Source organism: Anas platyrhynchos, chromosome 25 (genome assembly GCF_047663525.1).
Source record: "Anas platyrhynchos isolate ZD024472 breed Pekin duck chromosome 25, IASCAAS_PekinDuck_T2T, whole genome shotgun sequence".
In the NCBI taxonomy this organism is placed as follows: domain Eukaryota; kingdom Metazoa; phylum Chordata; class Aves; order Anseriformes; family Anatidae; genus Anas; species Anas platyrhynchos.
Window position 1 is genome coordinate 8,088,171 of NC_092611.1, and position 22,992 is coordinate 8,111,162.

A 22,992-nucleotide genomic window follows, 5' to 3' on the forward strand; every position below is an offset into this window, starting at 1 on the left:
GTCGCGAGGCGGGAGGTGGGAGGTGAAGCCACGTGCGGCCCGCCCGGCCCGACAGCGCCCCCTAGCGGCCTGGAGGCGCGTTGCAATGGAGAGGGGGAGGGAACCCTCCCTCCCCTCCCTCCCCTCCCTTCCCGCCCCATTGGGTCTGACACGTTTGCAGCCAAATTGTTTTGAAAAAGTCGACGTTAAAAAACAGAACACACAAACACAGCCCCGGCTCCTCGAGGGTCCCCGGAATCTCCTCCCTTCACCCCACCAAAGCCCTCAGCTCATGAACTGCGTGTAGCCCTCGGCCCCCGTGACGATGACGTCCATCCAGATGCGCATGGCCTCGGCCGACGGGGCCACCACGTAGTAGAGGCGGTCGTGGGTCTTCACGCAGAACGTCAGCGCCGGGTTGGGGCTCTGTGGGGACGGAGCACGGTCAGGGGCCGCCTGCGGGGCCACCCCGAGCCCCAACTGCACCCCCAGCCCCACAGCTGGCCCCTGGTCCTCAGGGGGTCGTGTTGGAGCCCACCCTCTTTAATATCTCTTATCGATGACTTGGGCGAGGGAGTTGGCACCCTCAGTAGGCACTGAGCTGTGGGGAAGTGTCAGTGCGATGGGCAGAGGCCAAGGGGTGAGGTTCAACGTGGCTCAGTGCCGGGTCCGGCACTCGGGGCACAGCAACCCCATGCAGGGCTACAGGCTGGGAGGCTGTGCAAAGGAAAAAGACCTCGGGGTGGTGGTTGATGTGTGCCTGAACACGAGCCAGCAGTGTGCCCAGGTGGCCAAGAAGGCCAACAGCATCCTGGTTGTGTCAGGAATGGTGCAATCAGCGCCCCAGGGAGGCGATCATCCCCTGTGCTCTGCTCTGGTGAGGCCGTGCTGTGCTCAGCTTTGGGCCCCTCACTACCAGAAGGACATCGAGGGCCTGGAGTGTGGCCAGAGCACGGCTACGGAGCTGGGGAAGGGCCTGGGACACACATCCTGTGAGGTGTTTAGTCTGGAGAGGAGGATGCTCAGGGCAGACCCCATTGCTCCCTCCATCTACCCAAAAGGAAGGTGTGAGGAGCTGGGGCTCAGCCTCTTCTCGCAGATAACCAGTGATAGGAGTAGAGGGAATGGCCTCAAGTTGCACCAGGGGAGGTTCAGGGTGGAAATGAGGAGACATTTCTGCTCACAAAGAGTGGTCAGGTGTTGGGACGGGTTGCCCAGGGAGGTGGTGGAGTCACCATCCTGGGGGTGTTCAAGGAGAGGTTGGATGTGGTGCTTGGGGACATGGCTTAGTGGTGACAGTGGTGGTAGGACCAGGTGATCCTGGAGGGCTTCTCCAAGCCTAATGATTCTGTGATTCTGTGAATCTGTGCGATTCAGCCCGCACAGATCACCCAGGGCATCCTCTGCACGGAGCTGCTGAGGGCACGGCCTGACGGCGGTGCCCAGCTCTCACCTTAGCGGCGCTGCGGAGGTGGTCGTAGTAAACCTCTTCGATGGCTTGGAAGTAGATGACGCCCTTCAGCTTTGTCTCGTGTTTATCTGCCCGAGGGAGGGAAGCGGTGTCAGCTGTGGTGCATGAGGAGGGGACAGGCAAAATGTGTGGGGCAGGGGAGCCTGGAGCCATGCAGCCACCACGCTGGAGCAGGACTGGCCACATTTGTTCCCTCCAGGCAACACAGGCACTCACCCACGTAGTAGGAGAGCGTGCGCTTCATGCGGTCGAAGACAAACCAGCGTTTCTTCCAAGACTTTATCTTGCCCCCCATCTTAACCAGGTAGCCCTTGCACATCTTCTCTGTCAGGATGACATGGTAGCAGGTGTCCACGCTGTGCCCTGAGGACTCGATGTGCAGCCGCAGGTCAAAATCCTCCTTGCGGATGGGGAGGTACCGTGTCAGGGGCCGGGCCTGGGGAAGCAACGCTGCTTTGCAAACCCTGCTGCACGAGCACCACAGCGAGAGCCGCGCGCCCACCAGCAAAACCAAGCCCAAACTGGCATCCTCCCGCTGGGGAGAGGGGCTCCAGCAGCCCAAAAGTGCTGGGAGCTGCGGCCCCGAGCCCCACACCTGTGAGAAGTGTTTCTCCCGCAGCTTGACCTCCTTCTCCACCAGCTTCTGCCGGCGTGTGGTCTCGTCCTGCAGCCGGCGCTCCAGCTGCTCCCGGCGCCGCCGCTCGTCCTCCAGCGCCTGCCGCCGCAGCTCCATCTCCCGTTCCTGCAGGCACAGAGGTGCTCAGCCCCACTGGTTCGGGGACCCAGCCCGTGCTCTCAGCCCCCAGCCTGCTCCCAGGGATGCGTTTGCTCACCCGGGACTCCATGAGCCGCGACTTCTCGGCGTGCGCCTCCTTCAGCATCTTCTCCATCTCCTCGATCTTTCCTGCGTCCATCCCGCTCGTGCTGCAAGAGGAGCACGGCCGTCACCTGGGCACGGACAGCTCAGTCTTGCCCATGACCAAGTGCCACTTGGCCGACAGCACCCAGGACAGGAGTGCTCAGGCCCTGGGCTGCTATGCAGTGCTGGTTCTGCTGCCTGCCTGCACCAGGGGCTGTCTCAGCACAACCAGCTGCTGGATGCGGTGGCAAAGCCCCCCCTGTGCTTGGACAGGGCCTGGCACATTCTGCCAGACACCCCAAGGACCAACCCCGGAGAGCTGATGCTGGGGGAGGCCGTGGGTGAGCGTGGGATGAAGGATGGTGCCATGGAGGTGTGGCAGCAAACAGCTCATGGCAGGAGGCTCCCGTGCAGCACTCGAGCCCCTCCCAGCACAGCCTCAACACCAGCAAACCCCTCCCAGCCCCTCTGTGGGGATGGCGCCTGCATCTCGGGGCAGCAGCAGGCTGGGAAGGGCGTCCTGGCTCACCAGGCAGCTAAAAAAACCTCTGGCAAGGGCTCCAGGCTGAGCTGGACGCAAAGCCTGCACCCCTCCGGCTGCTCAGCCTGGGGCTAGGAGCCAGCCCCAGGATTACCTGGACATGTTATCGGGTGAGCAGGCCGAGTTGGTGCCCGTGGAGATGCTGGTCTCCATGCTGTCCGAGCTCTCCAGGCTGAGGGTGTCGTACGCGTGGTCCAGCTCCTCAGCCCGGGGCCCCACGCTGTGGGCATGGTGGTGATGGAGGATGGAGTGATGCATGAGCGGGGGGTAGGAGGTGGGGAAGGGGGGCTGCCCGTGCAGGGCTTCCCACTGGGACTGAGCCTCGGCTGCCGCTTTCTGCTTCAGCTCTGCCAGGCGCCGCTTCTGCTCCTCGATCACCTGCTGACCTGCACCCCGGGAAGAAGGAGAGAGGCAGGTCAGCGGGCAGGAGTGAGCCAGCAGGCTCTGCTGCCTGAGCCCATGGGGGCACAGAAGCCGCTGCGATGGAGCACCGCGCTCAGAGCCCTGCTTTGGGGCTGTCCCTGAGAGCCGGGCTCTGTCCAGCCCTGCTGCAGCACCATGCCCTGCTCAACGCTGCAAGCAGGACGCACGCAGACCTGGTGAGCAGGTCAGCAGCCCTGGGAGCACCACCGGAGTTGCAGGGGGAACAGGGATAAACGGAGGCAGGAGCTGGAGCCGTGACTCCAGGCTGGGCACCGCAAGTGCCCTGGGCAGCAGCATCCTTTGGGGAGGATTTGGGCTCAGAACCCAGCAGGAGGTGGCACCCTGGTGCCAACCCCAGCTCTGCAGGCGAGGGCTAGGCAGGGCTGACCCAGCTGCCCAGTACCCAGCAGCTCCCAGCCTGGCTCCCCCCTTCTCCAGGCGTGCTGGCACAGCCCTCCCGGGGGTGTAGGCACAGCCAGCTGCTCCTCCAGCCCATCATCTGGCGCAGAGCAGCCCACAGCAGCACACTCAGACACACACAACGGGGGCAGCCAAGGGGCACATGCGTCAGGCTGGGCAAAGCGCTGGGTGGGGAGCAGCCGGGACCATGCTTGCCAAGCCCCCACGCCAGCTCCAGCACCCCAAAGCCTCGCCTCAGGGAGCTCTGGCCTAAAAGAATGCCACGGATGGGGCTGTGGGTCCAGCTGGCAGCCCCTGAGGGATGCCCGCTCCTGCCCCTGCCCTCACAGGCACAAAAACCTCAGCACAGCACCAGGGGGACGGGGAGGCACCCACACACCCCAGGTGGATGCAGGTGCCCGGAGCAGCGAGCTTCTCCCAGCTCCTCTTGTGTGGAGCACCCATGGGGGGCATGGGGTTTGTCAGCGCCCTGGGGTCCTGGCTGGCCGTGCCCCCTCCCCATCCACGCAAAAAGGCACCAGCAAACAGCCATGCCGCCGCCTCGGGGGCCACTCGAGGCAGGTCCGAGCCACTCGTGTGTCTACCTGGTGCATCGCCTGGCTGCAAGGGCTCTGCCGAGAGCGGGTCGGCTGGAGGCACGCCGTCAGGTGGAGGGGTTGAGGGAAAGGGGGGAGAGAGAGGGGGAAAAGCAAGAGACCGTAAGAGAGGCGCCCGTGTCCCGCTGCAGCCTCACCGCTGCCCCTGGCTGTGCCATCCACAGGGCTCCCACAGCCCCGGGCAGTCCCCGCTGCCCTCGGCCAGGCAGGAAAGGGACAGAGCCGGGTTCCTTCCTCTGCCAGGATGCACAAAGAGGCTGGAGCCCAGCCAGAGCCCGGCCCTGGGTGTTTGGGACGGGAGGCGCACCCCCGAGGAGCTTACCCTTCTGCTGCAGGGCCAGCTGGCGCTTGGTCTCGATGTCCTGCAGCGTGGCCGCCAGGTTGCGTGGCAAGCTGCCCGCGTGGCTCTGGGCGTGCGGGGGGCCCTGGGGCAGGACAAGAGGGTGAGCACAGCCCTGTGACCCTGGAGCAGGGCTGGAGCTAGGCAGCAGCCCCCCAAAGGGCACGGCTCCCCCCTGCAGCCCTACCTTGGGCGAGGGGCTGCGCCCCAGCGCGGAGATGTTGAGCTGCGAGGATGACGGGGTGCTGCTCTTCATCCGAGGGGGGAGCGCGGCGCTGTCGCCCTCCAGTTTGGCACGGTAGACCTGGGCATGGAGGCACAGAGGTGAGGTGGGAACGGGGGCTCCAGCACCCAATTTTGAGCCCCCCCTGCCCTGGAGCCTTCCCCAGGCACCGCAGCTTTGCCCCACGCTGCCCCAAGGGACTTCGGGGGGAGCAGGGCATTACCTGGAGAGACTTTTGAGAAGAGTGAGCTTTAGCTGGAAGCGGAGGAGGGGAAGAACAAGGAGAGAGAGGGGAGGAGGAGGTCTCAAAGCCAGCCATGACCTCCTGGTACCACTTCTCTAAATCAAGAGGCGGGAGCCACGCTGGGCCCCCTGGGAGCTGCTTCTCCATCTGAAGAGACATTGCACGAGACGGGAGGGAGGGACGGACAGAGAAACACAGTGAGAGGGACAAACGGAGAGAGAATGAGAGGTCAGAGCATCCCTGCCCCACCACCGGGGAGCAGGGCAGGAGGGGAGGTGCAGAGGGCCCCATGGTTCCCAGCTGAGCCCCAGCAGCTCCAGGACACCACGAGCTGGGCAGGGCTCAAGGCAGGTGCCACACGGGCAGCAGAGCGGCAAGCGAGGAGCTGAGCAGCCAAGGACAGCTTTTTGGAGGTTTTTGGGCTGCACAGCAGCGCGCCAGGCACCTCAACCCTCCCTGCATGTCCCCCGCAGCCTGCCAGCACCCCTCACCACCACGAGGGTGCTCAGGGGCAGAGGGAGGGAAACGGGACACAAACCTCTGAGGAGATGGAGGGAGAAGAGAGAGCCAGCACAGGAGGAGGAGGAGGAGGAGGAGACGAAGGAGCTGGAGGGGCACGGCCCAGCGGGGAAGCGGCAGGGGCACAGACGCTGCACAGGATCCCCGAGAGCTGCTCAACGGTCACGTACTGGGCAGAGAGAAGCAAAGTGAGGTGGGAGAAGGGACTGTGGTGGGCAAGGCTGGCCAGACAGGGACAGGCACAGAGGAGCAAGCAGCCGGCGATGGAGACGAGCCCCCAGAAGAGAGCTTAACATCCCCAGGAGGAAGGCCAGCTGGCGGGGATGACTGCTGCCAGTCCCCCCGGTGCTGCAGAGCACGGAGCAGGGACATCAGATGTCCCCTCTCCGGCCCCTCGTCTTGCCTCCAGCCCAGCCCAGGGGATGAAGCTCGGTCCCAACCTTCTCCGCATCCTCCTCACCCGGGAGCAGCGGCAGAGCCCGCAGGAGCCACGGGCACAGAGCTGAGCCCCTCGCCCCCTGCTCTGCCCCCGAGCCTCTCTCCAGCCCAGCTCGGGGACGGGGTCACTCCCCTCCCTCCTCCTGCTCAGCTGCAGCGAGAGAAATCCCCCAGCCTAGCGGAGAGGCAAGCTCTGAGCACCAGACACAGGAGGCGGCCGCGCAGCCAGCCCGCTGCAGCTTCGCTTCCCGCAGTGCTGCCCAGGACGCAGAGCGGGGCAGCCCCTGAAGGCAACCCGAGCATGCTCTGGGGCGGGTACCTCGTTGGCTGCAGAGGGCACAGCAAGCAAGAAAGAGCGCTGAGCAGCAGCAGGGGCAGCAGCAGAAGCTTTAGTGTCCAGGCTGGAGCCATAGGCATTGCTGTAGAACCTGAAAACGTCAGACAGCCTCATGTACTCCTAGAAATCCACAGTGGGGGAGAAGGAGGAGAGTTAGAGCCATGTGCTGGCTTCACGGCACGGACTGCAACGCGGGAGAAAACCTCCCCATGCACACACACACACCCCGCCACCACCACCACCAGCCCTTCCCTGCCAGCGAGCGGGGCCAGGAGCCCCAGCACATCACCTCTGCTGCCTCAGGTGCAGCAGCACTGGGGATAAAGGGCTCTGTCCTGCACTGCGAAGGCTCCCAGCACCCTGAACCCAGGGTCCCCAAGGTCCCAAGCCTGGTTGCAAGCCCCCCGTGGTGAGGCAGCACTGGAGGAGGTGCCTCGGGCTGCTCTGGCACCAGCCCAGGCATGGGGCTGGGGCTGAAAGCAGCACCCCTGGGAGCCTCCCTCCCCACACAACCCTGCAGCCGCCCTCCCCGTGCCACTGCCAGCAGCAGCAGGGCAATCTGGAGCAGGGGAGGCCCTGTAGGGCACAGCCCGGTGCCACTGCCCGCAGGAGAGCTGGGCACCCACTGGGAAGCCTCACACATGCAGCAGCCTCGCCACAGCCTTTCCCTCGAGGCTTAGGCACTGGCAGAAGTTCACGGTTAAAGTATCTCCTGTCAGACTGCTCAAAAGCCACTTCCTCACGCTGCCTGAACCAAACGTGTCAACGCAATGGGTTTTGGAAAGTCCGGCCACCAGACGGCCAGAATGGGGACACCCAGACCGTGCCACCACAGCCCGCTCTCACAGGGCCTGGCTGCTACCCCGAGGGGCTGTCGGCCTCTGTAGGGGCTCTGGTGCCAGCAAGGGGACCCGGGCAGCAGCTCGGGCTGCCCGGCACGGAGCAGATGGGGTGAGCACACGAGCACGTGCGGCTGGGGCCATTACCTCTTGCGCCTTGGGGTAGGAGTGGGCAGGAGGAGAAGCTAAGGAGGCAGCTGCTCCTGGCAGGGGGCTCAGGGGCTTAGTTCCCTCTAACAGCTCATAAGGCTCTGAGATATGGAGGGTTTCCTGTGGGAGGGTAAAGATCACGTAGGCAAAGCGGGCACAGGCAGGACGCAGAGGCAGGAGCCGGCAGGCAGCAGGCTGTGACACGAGGGGACCCCGCTCTGCTGCATTCACCTCCCTCCCAGCCCCGTGATGGTTCCTGCAGCCCACAAATTGGCTCAGAGCAGCCTGGAGCACCCAGCTCTAGCCAGAAGGCATTGAGGAGCAGAGGAAGCGCTGCAGAGAAGAGCTTGCTGCGCACCAGGCTCATCCCCAGGGGTGGGGGCAGCTCTGGGGACGGTCCCCCCATCCTCCCAGTTACCTCTTTGAGTGCCGAGGGCATCTTGGGGAAGCTCCTGCCGCCTGTGACGAGCTGGTATCGCCTCTCCAGAGACACAAGCTTCTCCTTCTCCTGGGGCACAGGGTGACAGCAGGAAGGTTACCACCACCACCACCACACCGAGCCCACCCCAAATACCAGCACCCGCTGCAGGAGGCGGCCAGATCCCGTCTCTCCACCCGTTCCCAAAGCACACCCGACACTTTGCACGCTCCAGCACCCACGTTACCTTCTGCAGGAGCTGCAGGACGCTGTTCCTCTCCCTGGCCAGGCGTTCAGCCTCCTGGGCGCTCTGCAGATGGATCTGGGCAGCCTGAGCATCCAGGGCAGCCACCCGGTCCTGGGGGACAAGCAGGGGTTGAGCCGTTTTGGGGGGGGAAGAGAGGGGAGGAGGCTTGGCTGGGGGCAAGCTGCCTGCTGCCCCCCGTCCCTACCTTCCTGTGGGCGATGCTGCGGTGGTACTCAGCCCTGCTCTGCAGCAGCTGCTGGCTCCGTGTCTCGCGCTCCTCCTCGAGCCGGCTCTCCCTCTCCAGCTGCTGGAACTCCAGGTCCTCAAACAGCTTGGTCTCCGTCTCCAGGGCCTCCGCTTCCTTGGGACACACACAACGGGGCGGCTGCTCACTCCTTTGCCTCAGCGCGGAGGTGATGGAGGAGGCGCCGGGCACAGACCCCGCGGGATGAGGAGCTCAAAAGAGCTGGGAGCCAAGCCCAGAGCTCGTCTGGATCCGCTGCCCCCCGTGGGACCCCGTTCAGGCTGGGGCTGTGCCCTGCCAGGCTGTGGAGCCAAAACCAGCATGCACCACCAGCACCAGCACCACCAGCACCATGCGGGGAGCGCAGCAAGCGCCCCGTCACCGAGCCCACGGCAGGCAGAGCCCACCACGGACCAACACCGTGCCAGACAAGCACCCTTGGGACCTCCCAGCCTCAAAGCAGTGGCAGCAGCACTCAGCTCACGGTCTGAAAACGCTGCCCCGGCAGCGCTCGCGCCGTGGGAACGCATTTCCCACACTTGGTGAGTGGGAAATGTGCTGCTCCAAAGCCACGCGCGGCTCAGAGGCGGCCCCTGGGGCTCCTGCATGCCAGGACCGCTGGTGCTGGGCCACCCCATCACGTCCTGGGCCACCCCATCATGTCCTGGGCCACAGAGCATCCCTGCCTGCCACGCACCGTGGGCAGCACCCACTGTAACACATCCAACCTGGAAGGGTGCCACGAGCGGGCTGTGTGTGAGTGCTGCAGTGAGAACAGCTCTAGCCACAAGGGAGGGTCAGCAGCTACCGGAAAACACCAGATAATGGGAAAAAAATGCCGTGGACCGCCGCTAACATAAACCAACGGGCCTGTGTAAATAAATGCGCACAGGAAATAGCTGGGAGCAGACACGCAGGGACACGGAGCTCCCTGAGCTTCGCCCTGGGGACAGCACTTCAGGGGGATGGGCACCAGCTCCTGCGCACCCAGCACCAGCTCCCACAGCCAGACACACGGACGCAGCTCCGCCTGCACGCCCTGGAGATGCTCAGCATCCTGCCAGGATGGCCCTGGCGCAGGGCACATCCTCCTCTACAGCCCCCAGGGCAGACCCCGCTGCGAGCAGCTGAGCAAATCCCCAGGAGGGGACCCCACGCACAGCTCGAGGCTTTGCCACAGGGCACGCAGCTCCTCCTGGCACCCTCGGGGCAGGATCCGTGCTCGTGCCCTGCCTGGTCCAGAGCACGCCGCGGGGCCAGGCGAGCGGCAAGCTTACCCGCACGGCGCCAGCCTCCTCCAGCCCCGGTGCGACGCTCTCAGTGTGGCCCCAGCTGCCAGGGAAGAGCTGGCCTAAGCTGGAGCGGAGGGAGGTGGGCCATGGTCCAGGAGGGGTGGGGGTGAGACACTGACCCTTCGCATCTGCTCCCGCAACTGCTCCCGCATAGACTCAGGGCAGTTATCAAGGTGGCTCTTCGACTCATTGTAAAGCGCCCGGAGTTTCTCTAGCTCCTTCCTTTCAGCATCAAGCTTTGCCCTTTCCTGAATCGGGGGAGAACAAAACAAACAAAAGAAAAAAAGAGAAAAAAAAAAAAAGAAAAAAAAAAGAGAGAAAACACTTCTCAAATCTGCGCCATGCAGAAGCTGCAGGATTAGAAAGTGGCTAAGCCAGAGGGGCACGTGGGGAGGAGCGCGGGGGCATTTACCAAGAGACTGAAAGAGCAAAAGCCACGGGAATCCCAGGCTGGGTGCTGTTACAGGGCTTACAACCAGCCCTGGACCTCAGGTTCATGTTTCTATGCCAAAGATTTAAGGGCAGTGAGAAGCTCAGCATTGACCTGGCTTTGCAGCACGGCTAAAGTCATCCCAGTCCTGCACGCTGCCTGGCACAGGGTGCCAGGAGCCCCAGCCACTGCCAGTGACCCCTGCCTTGGTGCGCAGCCAGCCTCGGGATAACCAGAGGCTCGTGCTCACGATGCTCAGGCAGAACCCAGCACACCGGCAATTAGCCAGAGCAGGTCCAACCTCTGGCTAGAGGCTGCCTCACAGAGCTCCTGCAGCACCACGCAGGGCTGAGCACCGTGAAAGTAACGCTTGTCCAAGCTGCTGAGCGCAGGAGAGCCAAAAAAGCAGCCAGGAGTCCCAGCTCCCTGTCTCAAGGATAAACCTGTGGCACACCGGACCCTGCGCACGCCGTGCTGCTGTGTGCTGTTAAAGCAAGGAGAGCCCTGTCCTCACTGGGACACCGCTGAGAAACCCTGCAAACCCTTGCAAGCCTCGAAAGGAACGTTGCCCATCAATATTTTGTCTCAAGACCACGTTTCACAAGCATCCTCCACTCTCTTGGCTTCTGCAGTACTTGTCAGTGCTCAGAAGCCAGGTGATAACATCACATCGCCTCTAAACGTGCCCGTGTGGCCCCCGTCTGTGCCTGGCACTGGGCTGTCCCCACACTCTGCAGCCAGCCGTGCTCAGTGACAACAGCACCGGGGACACCAGCACACCGCTAGGACCCCGACCTGTGGCTCTCCCACCCGGAGATGTGTCCCTGGAGCTGGGGCAGGATCCCCCGGAGCAGCTCCCCTGCTCCCCACGGCGCAGGAGCACTGAACTGGGGCTCGCTCCTGGTGCAGACAGGAGGGAAGGCAGCACAGGAGGGATGTGGGGCGTGCTGCTGCCCCACGCTCCTGGGGGGCTGCCTGCGGGGTGAGCGCAGTGCCCAGGGCACCCATGGGCAGGGGAGGCTGCAGGGCAGGCAGGGGTGGCAGCAATTAGTGGCAGCGTTCGGAGCAGGCACGGTTAGAGAGAGTTAGTGCAGAGTGAGTAGGAAAGCAGGTGGTTGAGTCAGCAGAGACTCGGGGAGTGAGATTTCTTTCTGCTCCTCTCCTAGCTCCGCACAATGCTGCCTTTCACTAGAGAAGACATCTGCAAAGGGCTGGAAAATCAAAACCAAAACACAAGAACCGTAATGCCACGGGGGTCCCGTCACGACGTGCTCAGCCCCACACGGCTCCAGCTGCCCATGGGCACTGAGCAGCACAGGTTGGGCTCCCACAGCCACGACCCAGGGCTGCCCCAGGAGGGCAGGGACGCCAGCAGTGCTTCGTGGCGAGGGATGGCACCAGCAGACAGGGAGGGGATGGCACCAGCTTCAGGCAGCAGTGAGCTGGGCACCCACAAGAGCTGGAGACCCTGCGGCTGCCCCACAGGGCCAAGCCGAAAGCATCTCTGAAAGCTGCATCCTGCCCTCCCGCAGGGACCACAGCGGTTGCAGCGAACAACTCCAGGCCCAGGAAGGGAAGGGGCTTGGGCCAGTAGCCCACGCTGCACCCCAGGCCTCCTGGCAGCCACCGAGCTGGGTGAGGCACCCGCAAAGATTTCCTGGCCAAAGCTAGAAAATGTTGGGATGAGGGGGGCGCAGCCACCTCCAGCAAGACGGATGCTCCAGCGACACCAAACGTGCCAGCAAGACCCAGCACAGTGCGTCCCCAGCACCATCTCTGCCCTCCTCCAGCAAGGCTGGGGGACGCGGCACTGGTCCCAGACAGACAGGGGAGAGGAAAAGCCACCAGCCACCTCTTCCCCCTCTGCACAAGCACAGATGCTCCCCCTGTCCTTGAAAACGCCCGTGGTGACCCCACGGAGATGACACTGCAAGTGTCACCGAATGGCCCAGCAGACCCCAGGGACAGGAGGACGCGTCCCCCGGGTGATAAATGCAGCCTGGGAGACCCCCCCAGGGTCAACTCCACTGGAGCTGGGAAGAACACAGCACAGCCCCAAAGGGACAGTCCCTGCCTCGGGGCTCACCTTGTCCCGCTCCTTCTGGATGCTGGCGTCCAGGCTGGAGAGCTTCTCCTGCAGCTGCTGCACCACCTCCTGCTCCTGCTGCAGCCGCACCGCCTCCGCCTCCCGCTCGCCCTGCAGCAGGGCCCGCTCCATCTCCGCCTGGGTGGGTACAGCCACATCAGCACCGCCCCACAGCCCCTGCTGCTGCCCTGCGCCCACTTGGGTCCTGCCGGGACCAGCAGCTCAAGGTCCATCTCAGACCACACACTGCCCGTGGGATCAGGTGCCCGCCGGTGATGACAGGGTGAGTGAGACCCCAGCAGAGCTCCCCAGACCCTCACCTCTCGCAGCATCTCCTGCAGCTGTTGCTCCAGGTCCTTGACGTGGCCTTTCAGCTCGTCCAGGCGACTGAGCACGCAGGCTCGCTCCTCCTCCAGCCGCTGTGCCTCCTTGGCACGGGGACCCACCAGCTCCTCATGCTGCGGAGAGCGCGGGTCAGCATGGCACGGGACAGGCTGGCGTGGCACGGCACGGCACGGGCACCCCCATCCCCTCACCTCGTGGTGGGTGCTCTCGGTGCTGCTACACTCTTCTTTCAGGTTCTCCTCATCCGACCTCTCCAGGCTCTCCCTCTGCCGCAGCACGCCCAGCTCCTCGGGGGCACCCCTGGGTGCCTGCCGGCCAGCGTCCCCATCCCCGGCCAGGAGCCGGGGCGCATGGCCCAGCTCCGCGCCATCCGTCTTGGTGTACTCGGCGCAGAGGTTGAGGATGGTCTCCAGGCGCTGCCGCTCCTGCGGGGAGGCTCGGTTAGCACAGCCCTGCAGCACCCAGCCCAGCCCATGCCACCACCACCACCACCGCCCGCCTGCATCCCTGCCAGCACAGGAGCCTTGCTGCCCACCGTGCTTGGGGAGGGGTCCCAGCACCCATCCAGCATACGGGCTCTGCCCAGGACATCTGGGACCCAGTGGTCCCACTGCGGAGCATGTAAGGGAAAATGTTTTTTTTTGGGGAGCGCCAGCTCCATCATCTCATCGCAGCCGTGCCAGGTGGGCTTCCCCTGGCTCTGGGGCTGTCGCCCACCTCGGCAGGTCCCAGCCACCCTGACAGCTCCATGCAGCTCCTGGCAGACCGTCAGCCCGTGGCGCATGTGATGTGCCTGGAGCTGGAGACAGGCTAATTACAGACAGCAGCCCCGGCCCAGCGCCACGCTGCCTCTGCATGCCGCACGGGGCTATTTCGAGGTGGTGATTCAGGCCGTCTGCACCCACCATGAGTCAGGGATGAGCAAACAGGGCTCCTGCTGCCCAGCCGGACGGGCACCGGGCACTGCTGCCACCCCACAGCGCCCAGCGGGGGTCCCAGCCAGCCCCTCGGGGAGGCACCCCCGGAACACAGAGCCCCAGAAGGCGCAGGCTGCGCCTCCACGCCAGCCTGGTCCCCTCCCTGGGAAAACAAAGGCGGCGCTGCCAACAAAGGCACGCACAGCAGCGACGAGCACGGGTTGTCCTGGGCATGACACCGGGGGGGGGGACACACGGGTCCCCGCACTGTGCCCCCCAGGTGGCTGAGCCAAGCAGAGCCAGGGAGCACCCTCCTGGCTCCTGCAACCCCTGGGTGCTCCAGGAGACCCCCTCAGCAGCAAAGAGAGACAGATGCACAGGGCAAGCCCCACCCAGGCAGCTGCTCGCTCTATAAAAACTCAATCCCCAGCCCTAAATATAGAGATGCAATGCCCACAGGAGCCTCCCAGCAGTTGCCAGCCAGGAACAGCATCTGCACACCACGCACAGGCAGCCACCACAGCCCGCCGAGAAGCCACAGCCCTGGCAGGGACTTCGCGACCCCAGAGGCACCAAAATTTACACGTCTGCAGCAGAAAGCAGCCGTGCACATCAGAACAATGCTGCCGCAGGCTGAGCCCGTGGCTTCCCTTGGCTGCCGCGAGCAGAAGGACTTGGTGCAAGGCAGCAGCTCCCACACAGCCCGGGGGCACCAACAGCCGCTCCCGGCCATAATCTCTCTGGATAAACTCGAGCCTGGGAGCCTGTTCACATCATTCATAAGCTGCTGTTAGCAACTGCAGCAAAATCCCCAGGAGAAAAGGCCTACATTTTAAAAACAGAAGCTCAAAGAGCACGCCCCGTGTCTCCAGCCCCTCAAAACCCCGGCTCAAACCCGCCGAGCCTGGGACAAGTCCCCCTTCCCCGTGGCAAGGAGCTGCCCCCCGTGCCGCCGTGCTCACCAGGCGCTCCATCTCCTGCTCCCGCATCCGCTCCTCGCGCTGCCGCCGGTGGTACTCCAGCAGCTCGTCCTCGTTGTCGCTGATCTCGGTGATGCTGTTCTTGCGCTCCCGCACGCCCGCGGGCAGCCGCACGTCCCCCGACAGCTTCCTCTGGGCGCGGGGGCTCTGCCGGGGCGAGGGCATGGCCAGGGAGCCCAGGCTGTACGCGGGGCTCAGGCAGGAGCCGAAGCTGGGGCGGCGCGGGGACGGCTCTGCCAGCAGCGGAGACGAGGGGCTCCCAGCCCTGCTGCTCCTCCCTGCTGCAGGGCTCGGCTCCTCGTGGCCCTTGCGCCTGCTGCGGGGGCTCCCGGGAACCTCTCTGCCCAGCCTGGGCTGCGGGGAGGGGGTCTCCGGGGCTGCCCGGGGGCTGGCAGCCCGGCGGGACAAGGAGGGGCTCAGCGGGGGCAGCTCCCGCATGCTCTCCACAGTCCTGCGGGCTGCCCGCGGGCTCTCGGGGGGCTGCAGCCCTGCGGCTGCTCTGGCTGGCCCCGAAGCATCTGGGAGCACCCTGGCTGCGGGCTGCCGGGCGGGGCTGGGGGCTTGGGGGTCCCTGGGCTCCCTGAAAGGGCTGGGGGGCCGCTCTTGTAGGGCTGCCCGCGCCCGCGGCACCGAGGAGCCCAGAGGGGTCCTGGGGGTCAGCCGGGGGCTCCCGGAGGGCTGGGCACGGGGGCTGCCTGCTCGGTGCTCCCCGAGGCCGATGGAAACGGGGGCCACGGGGGTGTCCGGGACGGCCTGCCAAGCTCGGGGGGGCTCTGCCGGCCGCGTTTCGCCGTGTCCCCCGTAGGGCAGCGCGGGCAGGCGCTGCGAGGGGGGCTGCACGGTGTGGTTGTAGCTGGAGGAGCGGAGCGGCACCACGGGGGGCACGGCCGGGCCCTGCTCCTGGCTGCTGGGCGAGTGGCTGGCGTAGCCCCCGCTGCTGGTGGGCGAGGAGAGAGGCGAGAAGGGCGGCGAGGCGTTCTCGTAGCTGGAGCCCCCCGAGGTGGCGCCGGGGCTCAGCGGGGGGGACAGGAGGCAGCGCCCACCCCCGTTCACCACGGAGGAGCAGAGCGGGGACGGGCCGCGGGGAGACGGCTTCTTGCTGGGGGACGCCGGCTCCTCCAGCACCAGCGAGTCCATGATGTCCTGCAGGTCCTTCTCGATGGAGCTCACCAGGGAGCTGTGGCTGGGCTGGGCGCGCTCCCCCGCCGCCAGCTCGTGCAGGGGCAGCGGGCGGCCGCCGTTCACCAGGGCCTCGGGCTCTGCAGGCAGACACGGGAGCGGGTTTCAGAGCAGGCTGAGGCCCCAAAACCACGGTGCCCCTTCCCCAGCCCCGCTTGGAGCCACCCTGCAAGACCTGCAGAGGGTCCGAACCCCTCTGCCAAGCCCCCCACCACCGCACGGACTGTCCCTGGGGACCCGGGGCCAGAAGACAGGCTGGCACCCAGCTGCTGTCCCACCGGCCCCATCTCCAGGGTAACAGAAACCCGATAGCTCTGCCTGGCCTCTGGTGAGGTGCCTGCCTCCAGGAGCCCCAGCACCGCTCCCCGGGGGGCTGCAGGCACCCGCCGTGATCCCAGGGGGCTGCCCGCTGCTCTGTGCCCTTCACATGTCAGCGGCTGTGAGAGAACCCCACCAGCAGCATTTGGGAGCTGCTCTCTGGGCGGCCGGAGAGGCTCCTGGCACAACGGGCACAGGGCGCAGAGCCCGGCCTCTTGCAGAAAGCGATGGGATCGAGCAGCAGCCTCGTCTGCTCAGCAGCCCCAAGCTCACTTCATTTCATTAAATCCTCTCTGCCCACGGCACAAGGCTCCTGCCCTGTCTGCCTGCACAATCATTGCATGGGAGCACGCCGAGGGGTCCCGCGGTGCTGTCTCACGGAGCCACAGCTAACCAGGCGAGCAGCAGCCCGAAACACCAGCACCGGGAGGTGTTGAGGACACCCGAGAGGCCCTGCTGGGAGGGACACCACTGGTCCCACAGCCCAGGAGGAGCCCAGAGCAGCAGGCAGCATCCCTGCACGAGCAACCCAGTGCCACAGGGGCAGGGGGTGCGAGCAGGGACCACGTGGGGAGCAGCTGCGGGCAGTCACAGGACACTGTGGACACGGGAACTCCTTGTGTCCTTTCTCCCTGTCCCCCAGCTGCAGGGTCTGATGCCTTCCTGGCCCTCAGCACCGTGCACGTGGCACAGGGGAGGCTGCCAAGCTCCAAGCGCAGTGCCAGGGCATGCTGCTCGGGGCAGGGAGCGTGGCTGCCGGCCCCGGTACCGGGTTTCAGACACCTCCAGGCACCGATCTGCACCTGCAGCATCCCCAGCCTGGCACCGTGGAAGGAGCAGGGGCTGTGCCAGCACCAAGCAGGTCCCCGGCCTCCAGACAGACACAGGGAGATAAGGAGCTGGCTAGATTAAGCAGCACAGCCAGGGAAACGGCCTTCACAGCCTCCTCGTAGCCAGCCCTGAATGTAAACAGCAGCTCCCAGGCAGGGGGGGCGAGGGGTGCGCACCCCAGCACCCTGGCACCGACCGAGGGGTGAGAGCCCTGAGACCCCCCTGTGGTCAGGGGGACCCAGGCTCTGCAGAAACCAGGAGCTGTGCCTCGCTGCCCGTACAATTAAACGTTTCTCAGGCGCCATTAATAATTAACAGACATCAGCACAGACACCAGGCCGAGGCAACAGCGAGCGCAGGCACCACGGGGCATCTGGGGCTGGGTGCGAGCCCTGATCCGGACAGCATCAGCCTGGACCCCGCGGTGATGCTGGGTGAGCTCGGGCAGCTTCATCCCCTCCTGCCTCCCCGGAGCCCTGCCTGGGAGAACCCAAAACGAGGGCTGAGGAACAAACGCCTGCTGCAGGCAGCCTCGAGCCCTGCTGCCAGCTCCCCGGGGGGCTCGGGGACCCCCCTGACATCCCCAAACAGCCCTGCCTGGAAGCAGAGGGGTCACCTACTCGCTGGCAGCCCGTAGACGGCGGCGGGGCTCCTGCCCCCTGCCGGGATCATGCTCTTCATCCACTTGGCTTCAGCAGGGTGGTTGAAGCGCAGGAAGGTCGCCTGGCCCAGGCAGATGGTGCAACCTGCGGAGAGAGGGGGTGTCAGCTCCCCGGGGGTGCCAGCAGCACGGGGACAGCCGCCTGGGCACCCTTGGGTGACACTTTGGGGAGAGGAGAGACGGGAGCTGGCGAGGGCAGGCCAGGGGGCAGCGCCCGGCCGTGCTGCGCTCCCCAGGGTGGGATCGAGCCCTGCCGTCAGCACAGGCTCAGGGCAGGGCTGAAATCCAGGTCACTCCACGACTGGGCGCAGCATCTCGCGCAGCCACAGCTGGGGCCTGGGCCTCGGCGCTGCCGCGCGTCAGAGGGGGCTGGCCGTGCTCCAGCGCCGCCGCCAGCTGCAGACAAGACAGCTCCTGTCCACCGCTGCTCGGCCCAAACCGGGAGCTTTCGGAGGGAGGGAGGAGGAGGAGGAGGAATGCAGGGAGGGAAGCCAGGCTTGCACAGCCCAAGGGAACCGGCAGCAGAGGCTGCAGCAAGTCGCCGCCGAGCACAGGCGATGGATGGAGCTCAAAGAGCCCCAGTGGGGAAACGCTGCCAACACCTGCCCCGCAAGGGGCTGTAAAAGGTCCCTCGGCAGTAAAGACAACGGCATCCGGCAGCCACGGTGCCAAAGTCCCACACCCAGCCCAGGGTGCCTGGGAGCAGGCAGCACGCAGCCTTCTCAGCCACTGCTGCTGCTGCTGGGGAGCCCTGCGCTGGCGGAGCACGGCTGCTGCCGACACACCCCGCTTTGAAGCGCCTGCCAGAGCCCTGGGTAGAGGCTTGCTCCTCGCTGTCAGCCGCAGCCGAAAATCCCTTGCTGGAAGGGATGCATTTTTTGGAGCAGCTGAGCTGGCAGGCACAGACCTGGAGAGGAGCAGCAGGCTCAGCCCCAGCCCTGCCAGCGCAGAGGGTCCGGAGGGAAGGGAGCTGGGCTGGGAAATCCCCGGGCAGGGGTCCCCAGGGGCTGCACCCTGCCTGCCCAGCGGGGACACCAGCTCTGGGGGCTTAGCCCTGGGTGGCATGGATCACCCGGGTGAGGGCCACCTCCCAAACTCTACGTTAGCTGGCACGGCCATCGCTCACCAACGCCCACCAAGCTCCCATCCTGCTGCGCCCTGCACCTTCCCCGTGCCTGCCGCCGAGCCCCCCGCAAGGCAGGAGGGAACAAAGGGACAGCGTGCGGCCACCCGGCACCCACCGGCACGGCAAAGCCCCCGCACCCCTCTCCATCGCCCCCCAGGCCCCTTCTTCATCCCGTGGCGGGGCTCTCACCATGCCCAGCCCAGGGTCCCCCCTCGAAGCCCCCAGCCGCCCCCCGAGAGGGCAGCGAGGGGAGGCGCAGGGCATCCCTCCCGGGCAGCAAAAATCCTCCAGCTAAAACAGGAACGAGTCCCGTGCTGGCTGAAAACCCGGACAGCCCCACGGCACTGCCCAGGGGGGGTCTGGACGAGCTCCCCCCGGCTCCCCCCAGCCCAGCTCCGGGCCTTTGTGCGGCTCCCCCCGGCACTGCAGCGGCTCGGGGAAATCAGCGCCGCTCCCGGGGAGAGCAGGAGCCGGATTTCTGCCCCCGGCGCAACCCGACACCGCGGGCGATGAATGAGATGGCGGCCGGAGAAGGGAAGGGAGCAGCCCCGGGGGCCGTGGGGGGGGAACCGAGCTGCCCGGAGCCGACCCCAGCGAATCTCCGGGGGGCGCCGGCAGCCCCGGGGCCGCCGAACAAAGCCCGGTGGCGGCGGTGCCGGCCCCGGAGCGAGCGCAGGCCGGTCCCGGTGCCCGGTGCCCGACCGCCCCCTCGGTGCCCACCGGCTCCCAACCCCCCGGTGCCTCGTCCGCGGCTCCCCCCGCACTCACCGCGGAGCCCCCGCCGTGCCCCAGCCGCCCGCAGGCCACGGAGCCGCCGCCGCCGCCGCCGCCCCGGCAGCGGGGGCCGCGCACCGGGAGCGCCCCGGGACCGCCCCGGGGAGGAGCCGCGCGGGAGGGGCACGGGCGGTGCTCGCCGCCGCCGCACGGACACACGGCTCCTTTCGTGCCCCGGGGGCTGCGGGCACAAAAAGCGGCTCCCGAGCGCCGGGGGAAGAGCCACGGAGGCTGAGAGCCTTGGTGGAGCCGCTCCGGAGCCCCGGGTCCTCCCCGCGGTGCCAGGAGCACGCAGCCTGCAGGCAGTGGGGTGGGGGGACAGAGGGGTCCCCAACCACGCAGGGACCCTCTGAGCACCCAGCTCCTTCGGGAAAGGTCCCCGCTGAGGGATGTGGCTTAGCAGATGGTGCTGGTGGAGATCTTGGAGATCTTTTCCAACCTCTCAGCCTGTGTGCCCCCAGCACCAGGTCACACGATAACGTTCATTTTGGGCAAAAAAACCTCCCAGATGGTGCCAGCACCCCGGCACAGCCCCAGCCAGGAGCTGCTACAACAGGATGAGCAGTGGCAGGATGGCTCCGGAGAGACCTCCAGCATCTGATGGCACAAACCCTGCCCACCAGGGCCAGCTCCTGCTCTGGAGCTGCCCAAACCCATCTCCGCGGCACAGCCCTACCTTGGGTGAGGCGCGTGGGCCGCTGGATCTTTACTCCATCGATGGCGCAGGCGTTGCCACAGGGGTGCAGGGTGAGCGTGCCCCGCGTGTTCTCGATGTAGCAGTGCTCAGGAGCCAGCCCAGGGCCCTGCAGGACGATGTCCTTCGCAGCCGTGCCGATCGTGGTCCTCCCTGCCAGGAGAGAGGCTGAGCGCTCCTCCTGCTGCCCACGGGGATCCCGAAAAGCCACCGCAGGCAGCCGTATGGGGTGATCCTACATGCAGGAGGCCAGGCCAGCAGCCAGCACTCACCTTCCTCCAGGGGCAGCAGGGTGATGGCAGTGCTCAGGCGGCCGCTGCCCAGGCTCACCAAGTGGGGCTTCTCCGTCTGCACCTTCAGCCCCTTGCCCGTGTCGATCAGGTCCAGGGGGCTGTTCTGCAGGGGACAAAGGAGGGGTCAGGGCTGCCTGCAGCACCCCGTGAGCCCCGCAAAGCTGGGCAGGGAGGGGGCTGACCCAGAGCCCGGGGCTCCTTCCCACCCTGCTGCCAGACCCACATCAGGTCCGCAGGGGGGATCCTTGGGGCTTGGGCTGCATCTAAGAGGATCCGAGCCAGCAGCCACTTAGCACAATTGGCTTTGCGCTGATCCCATAACAGGATTGGGTTGAGGAGAGGCCAGAGGGTAGCATCACAGCGGGGCTGGCACCGAGGAGAAGGGCTCCCACCACATCCCTGCGCTGTCAGGGGCTCGGCACTGCCGTCACAGCTGGGTTTTGCCTCCCCTCACCACCCCCTGTGCCACCGAGTCGGGGCTCTGCTGGGCGGTGTGGGAAGGGCTCGGCTCCCTCCACCCCGTGCACTCACCTGGATGATGGTCTGCACCCTGCGGGTTGGGCTGGCGGCGCTCCTGCTGGGTGCCTCCATGGTGCCTGCACGCAGGCTCCTGGCGATACCAGGCACGGGCTGGGAGAAACGGAGCTGTCAGCAGGGGCAGCTGTGCCACGACCGCCAGCACAGGGCCCCGGCTGTGCTGCGGGGCTCCCTGCGCTCTGTTCCCATTTCTGGCCCTGCGCTCGCTCCCCAAAGCTGGTGAGCGTCCCTGCCCAGCAGGACGCAGGCTCCAGCTCACCCAGGAAACCCCCACGCACACACCAAGCACAGGAAGAAGCCGTCAGGCTGTGGGTAGCGGCTCTCCCAGGGACAGGGGCGCGCGGGGGCTCCCCACATACTTCCCCCAAGCCCCCCCAGCCCTCCCACCCCATTTGCCACGCTGGTGTGTGATGCATGGGCACGGCAAATAAGCCAGTGGCCACCGTGCTGCCAGCCGGGGTGGCCACCCAGTGCCTTGACAGGGAGGAACCCGGTGCCGGGGGGGCAGTGATTTCCCTCAGCCGGCGCTCACGCCACTTGTTGCGCAGGGACGGGACACGGGACGGGATGCTCTGGGGTTACTAAATTTACCATCCTCGGTTCCCTGCGTCCCTTCCTTCCGCCCCGGCCTGGCTGCCTGTGGCTTAACCCTTCAGCCGAACCCTTCCCGGGCACACTGGCCCCACTGTGGGCGAGCACAGCAGGGGAGTGGGCTCACCCTGGTGGGGATCCCAGCCCGGGGCCAGCTGCTGCTCACAGGTAACAAAATCCTCTCCCTCCCAACCCCTGCACAGCAGCCAGGGTGTGCCGGGCATGGGGACAAGCCCCGGGGTCGGCTCCGTGCAGCAGCCCTGCCCCAGCATCACCCCCGGCCCCCGCGTCCCGCCGGGCGAGGGACAGCGCTCCCCACCCCGCCAGCACCGCGCGCAGCTGCGGGGGCGAGCGGGTGGCTATTACACACTGCGGAAAAAATGAAATGCTGGAAAACAGCAGGCGTCGGATCCAGGGCTGGGACGGAGCCCAGACCACTCCGCTCGACATGAGGGCTGGCTGCCCCGAAGCCACAGCCCAACGGGGCTGCGGGCACCCCGTGCGGGATAGGGGCTGGTGAGGGGCTCCGAAAAGCCCGCGGGCAGCTCCCCAGCAGTGCCCGGGTACCTGGTGCCCACCAGCCGTGGATGTGCCCCCCCTCTGCCTTCCCTTACCTGCCACCCCGTCCTGGAGCGGGTGCTGAGCGGGAGCCTCCGTGGCAGAGTCCCCGCAGCCCCCACAAGCTGCCGGGGCCGGCAAGTGCTGCCCGCCCGCGGGTGGACCACGCTCCCCAGCATTTTAAGAGCCCGTGGCCTGCCCGAACCCCTTCTCCTCACCAACACCGAGGCCCCACAACAACGTCCGGAGGAAAAGCCAGCGAGGGGCCGGGCTCCTGCATAGGAAGGGAGCGGAGCCAGGGTGGGATCCTGTGCGGGCGTTAACCCCTTCCCCACGCGGTGATCCCCAACGTGCATCACCGTGGGCAAGAAACGGGGGAGCTCCAGCCCCACCGTCCCGCCCGCAGCTCAGCACCCTTTCTGGGGCATATCCCCATCCTGCCCACGTCCTGCTGCCTGATCTTACTCAACCCTGGTGTCTTCTGCTCCATCACCCACGGCTGGGACGAGGACCCCGCTGTCAGCTCCAGTGCCCCCCTGATGCCCACCCTGCTTCGTGCCAGCCCCATGGCAGCACCCTCACCCGCTCCTCACCGTGCTGGAGATGCTGCCAGTCCCCGCGGCGCTGGGTGCAGCGGGGCGCCCGCAGCAGCCCCCGTGTCCTGGCTCCCCTGCACAGCCCCGCACAAGCAGGCTCTGTCAGAGGAATGCGGGGCGGGAGCGTGGCCGCCCCGGCCGGCGCCCCACCTCTGGCGCGGACAAGGCCGCCTTTCTTCTCTCGCTGCAAGCCTGCAAAACACGCTGCTTGTTCCCGCCGTGGGAAGAGGCAAAGGCAGCAAATGCCAAGGGGTCGGGCTCAGTTACCGGCAAATAGCAAGCGGTCCCCATGCCCCCCGCGTGCAGGGCCGCTCGCGGGCTGGCGGCTCCTTCCGTGACTCCTGGAGCCGAGGGAAGACAAAAGCCCCTTTCTTCTCCGGGCAGGGCAGGGGCCTCACCTGGGAGGACGCCGAGCCCTGTGGCCCCTCGCTGCCCACTCAGACCAGCCACAACTGCAGGGTGCTGCTGCCCCCCCAACCACTCGCTTATAGGGCCG

General features: G+C 66.3%; 1 protein-coding gene across 16 annotated transcripts; it reads right to left on the bottom strand.

The window, feature by feature from the left end:
• Positions 1-165: 165 nt before the first annotated feature.
• PHLDB1 (pleckstrin homology like domain family B member 1) lies at positions 166-22,960 on the bottom strand. Of its 16 annotated transcripts, XM_038167603.2 has the most exons (26): positions 21,957-22,150; positions 20,746-20,844; positions 20,194-20,317; positions 19,904-20,074; positions 17,287-17,412; positions 14,321-15,597; positions 12,633-12,866; positions 12,417-12,554; positions 12,097-12,234; positions 9,700-9,828; positions 8,250-8,405; positions 8,045-8,155; positions 7,798-7,887; positions 7,377-7,499; positions 6,373-6,510; positions 5,635-5,784; positions 5,076-5,243; positions 4,817-4,933; positions 4,612-4,714; positions 4,278-4,322; positions 2,945-3,236; positions 2,284-2,374; positions 2,046-2,192; positions 1,667-1,886; positions 1,433-1,518; positions 166-405 (listed from the first exon to the last, which is right to left on the bottom strand). In XM_038167603.2, exons 1-26 carry the CDS (start codon positions 22,077-22,079, stop codon positions 265-267), a joined length of 4,737 nt encoding a protein of 1,578 aa, XP_038023531.2. In that variant the 5' UTR covers positions 22,080-22,150; the 3' UTR covers positions 166-264. The 16 variants fall into 16 exon arrangements, with proteins under 16 accessions (XP_038023531.2, XP_071883748.1, XP_071883745.1 ...); XM_072027647.1 differs by lacking the exon at positions 21,957-22,150 and adding an exon at positions 22,494-22,960 and having other exon boundaries at positions 4,612-4,933; XM_072027644.1 differs by having other exon boundaries at positions 4,612-4,933; positions 21,957-22,151.
• Between the last annotated feature and the right edge of the window lie 32 nt (positions 22,961-22,992).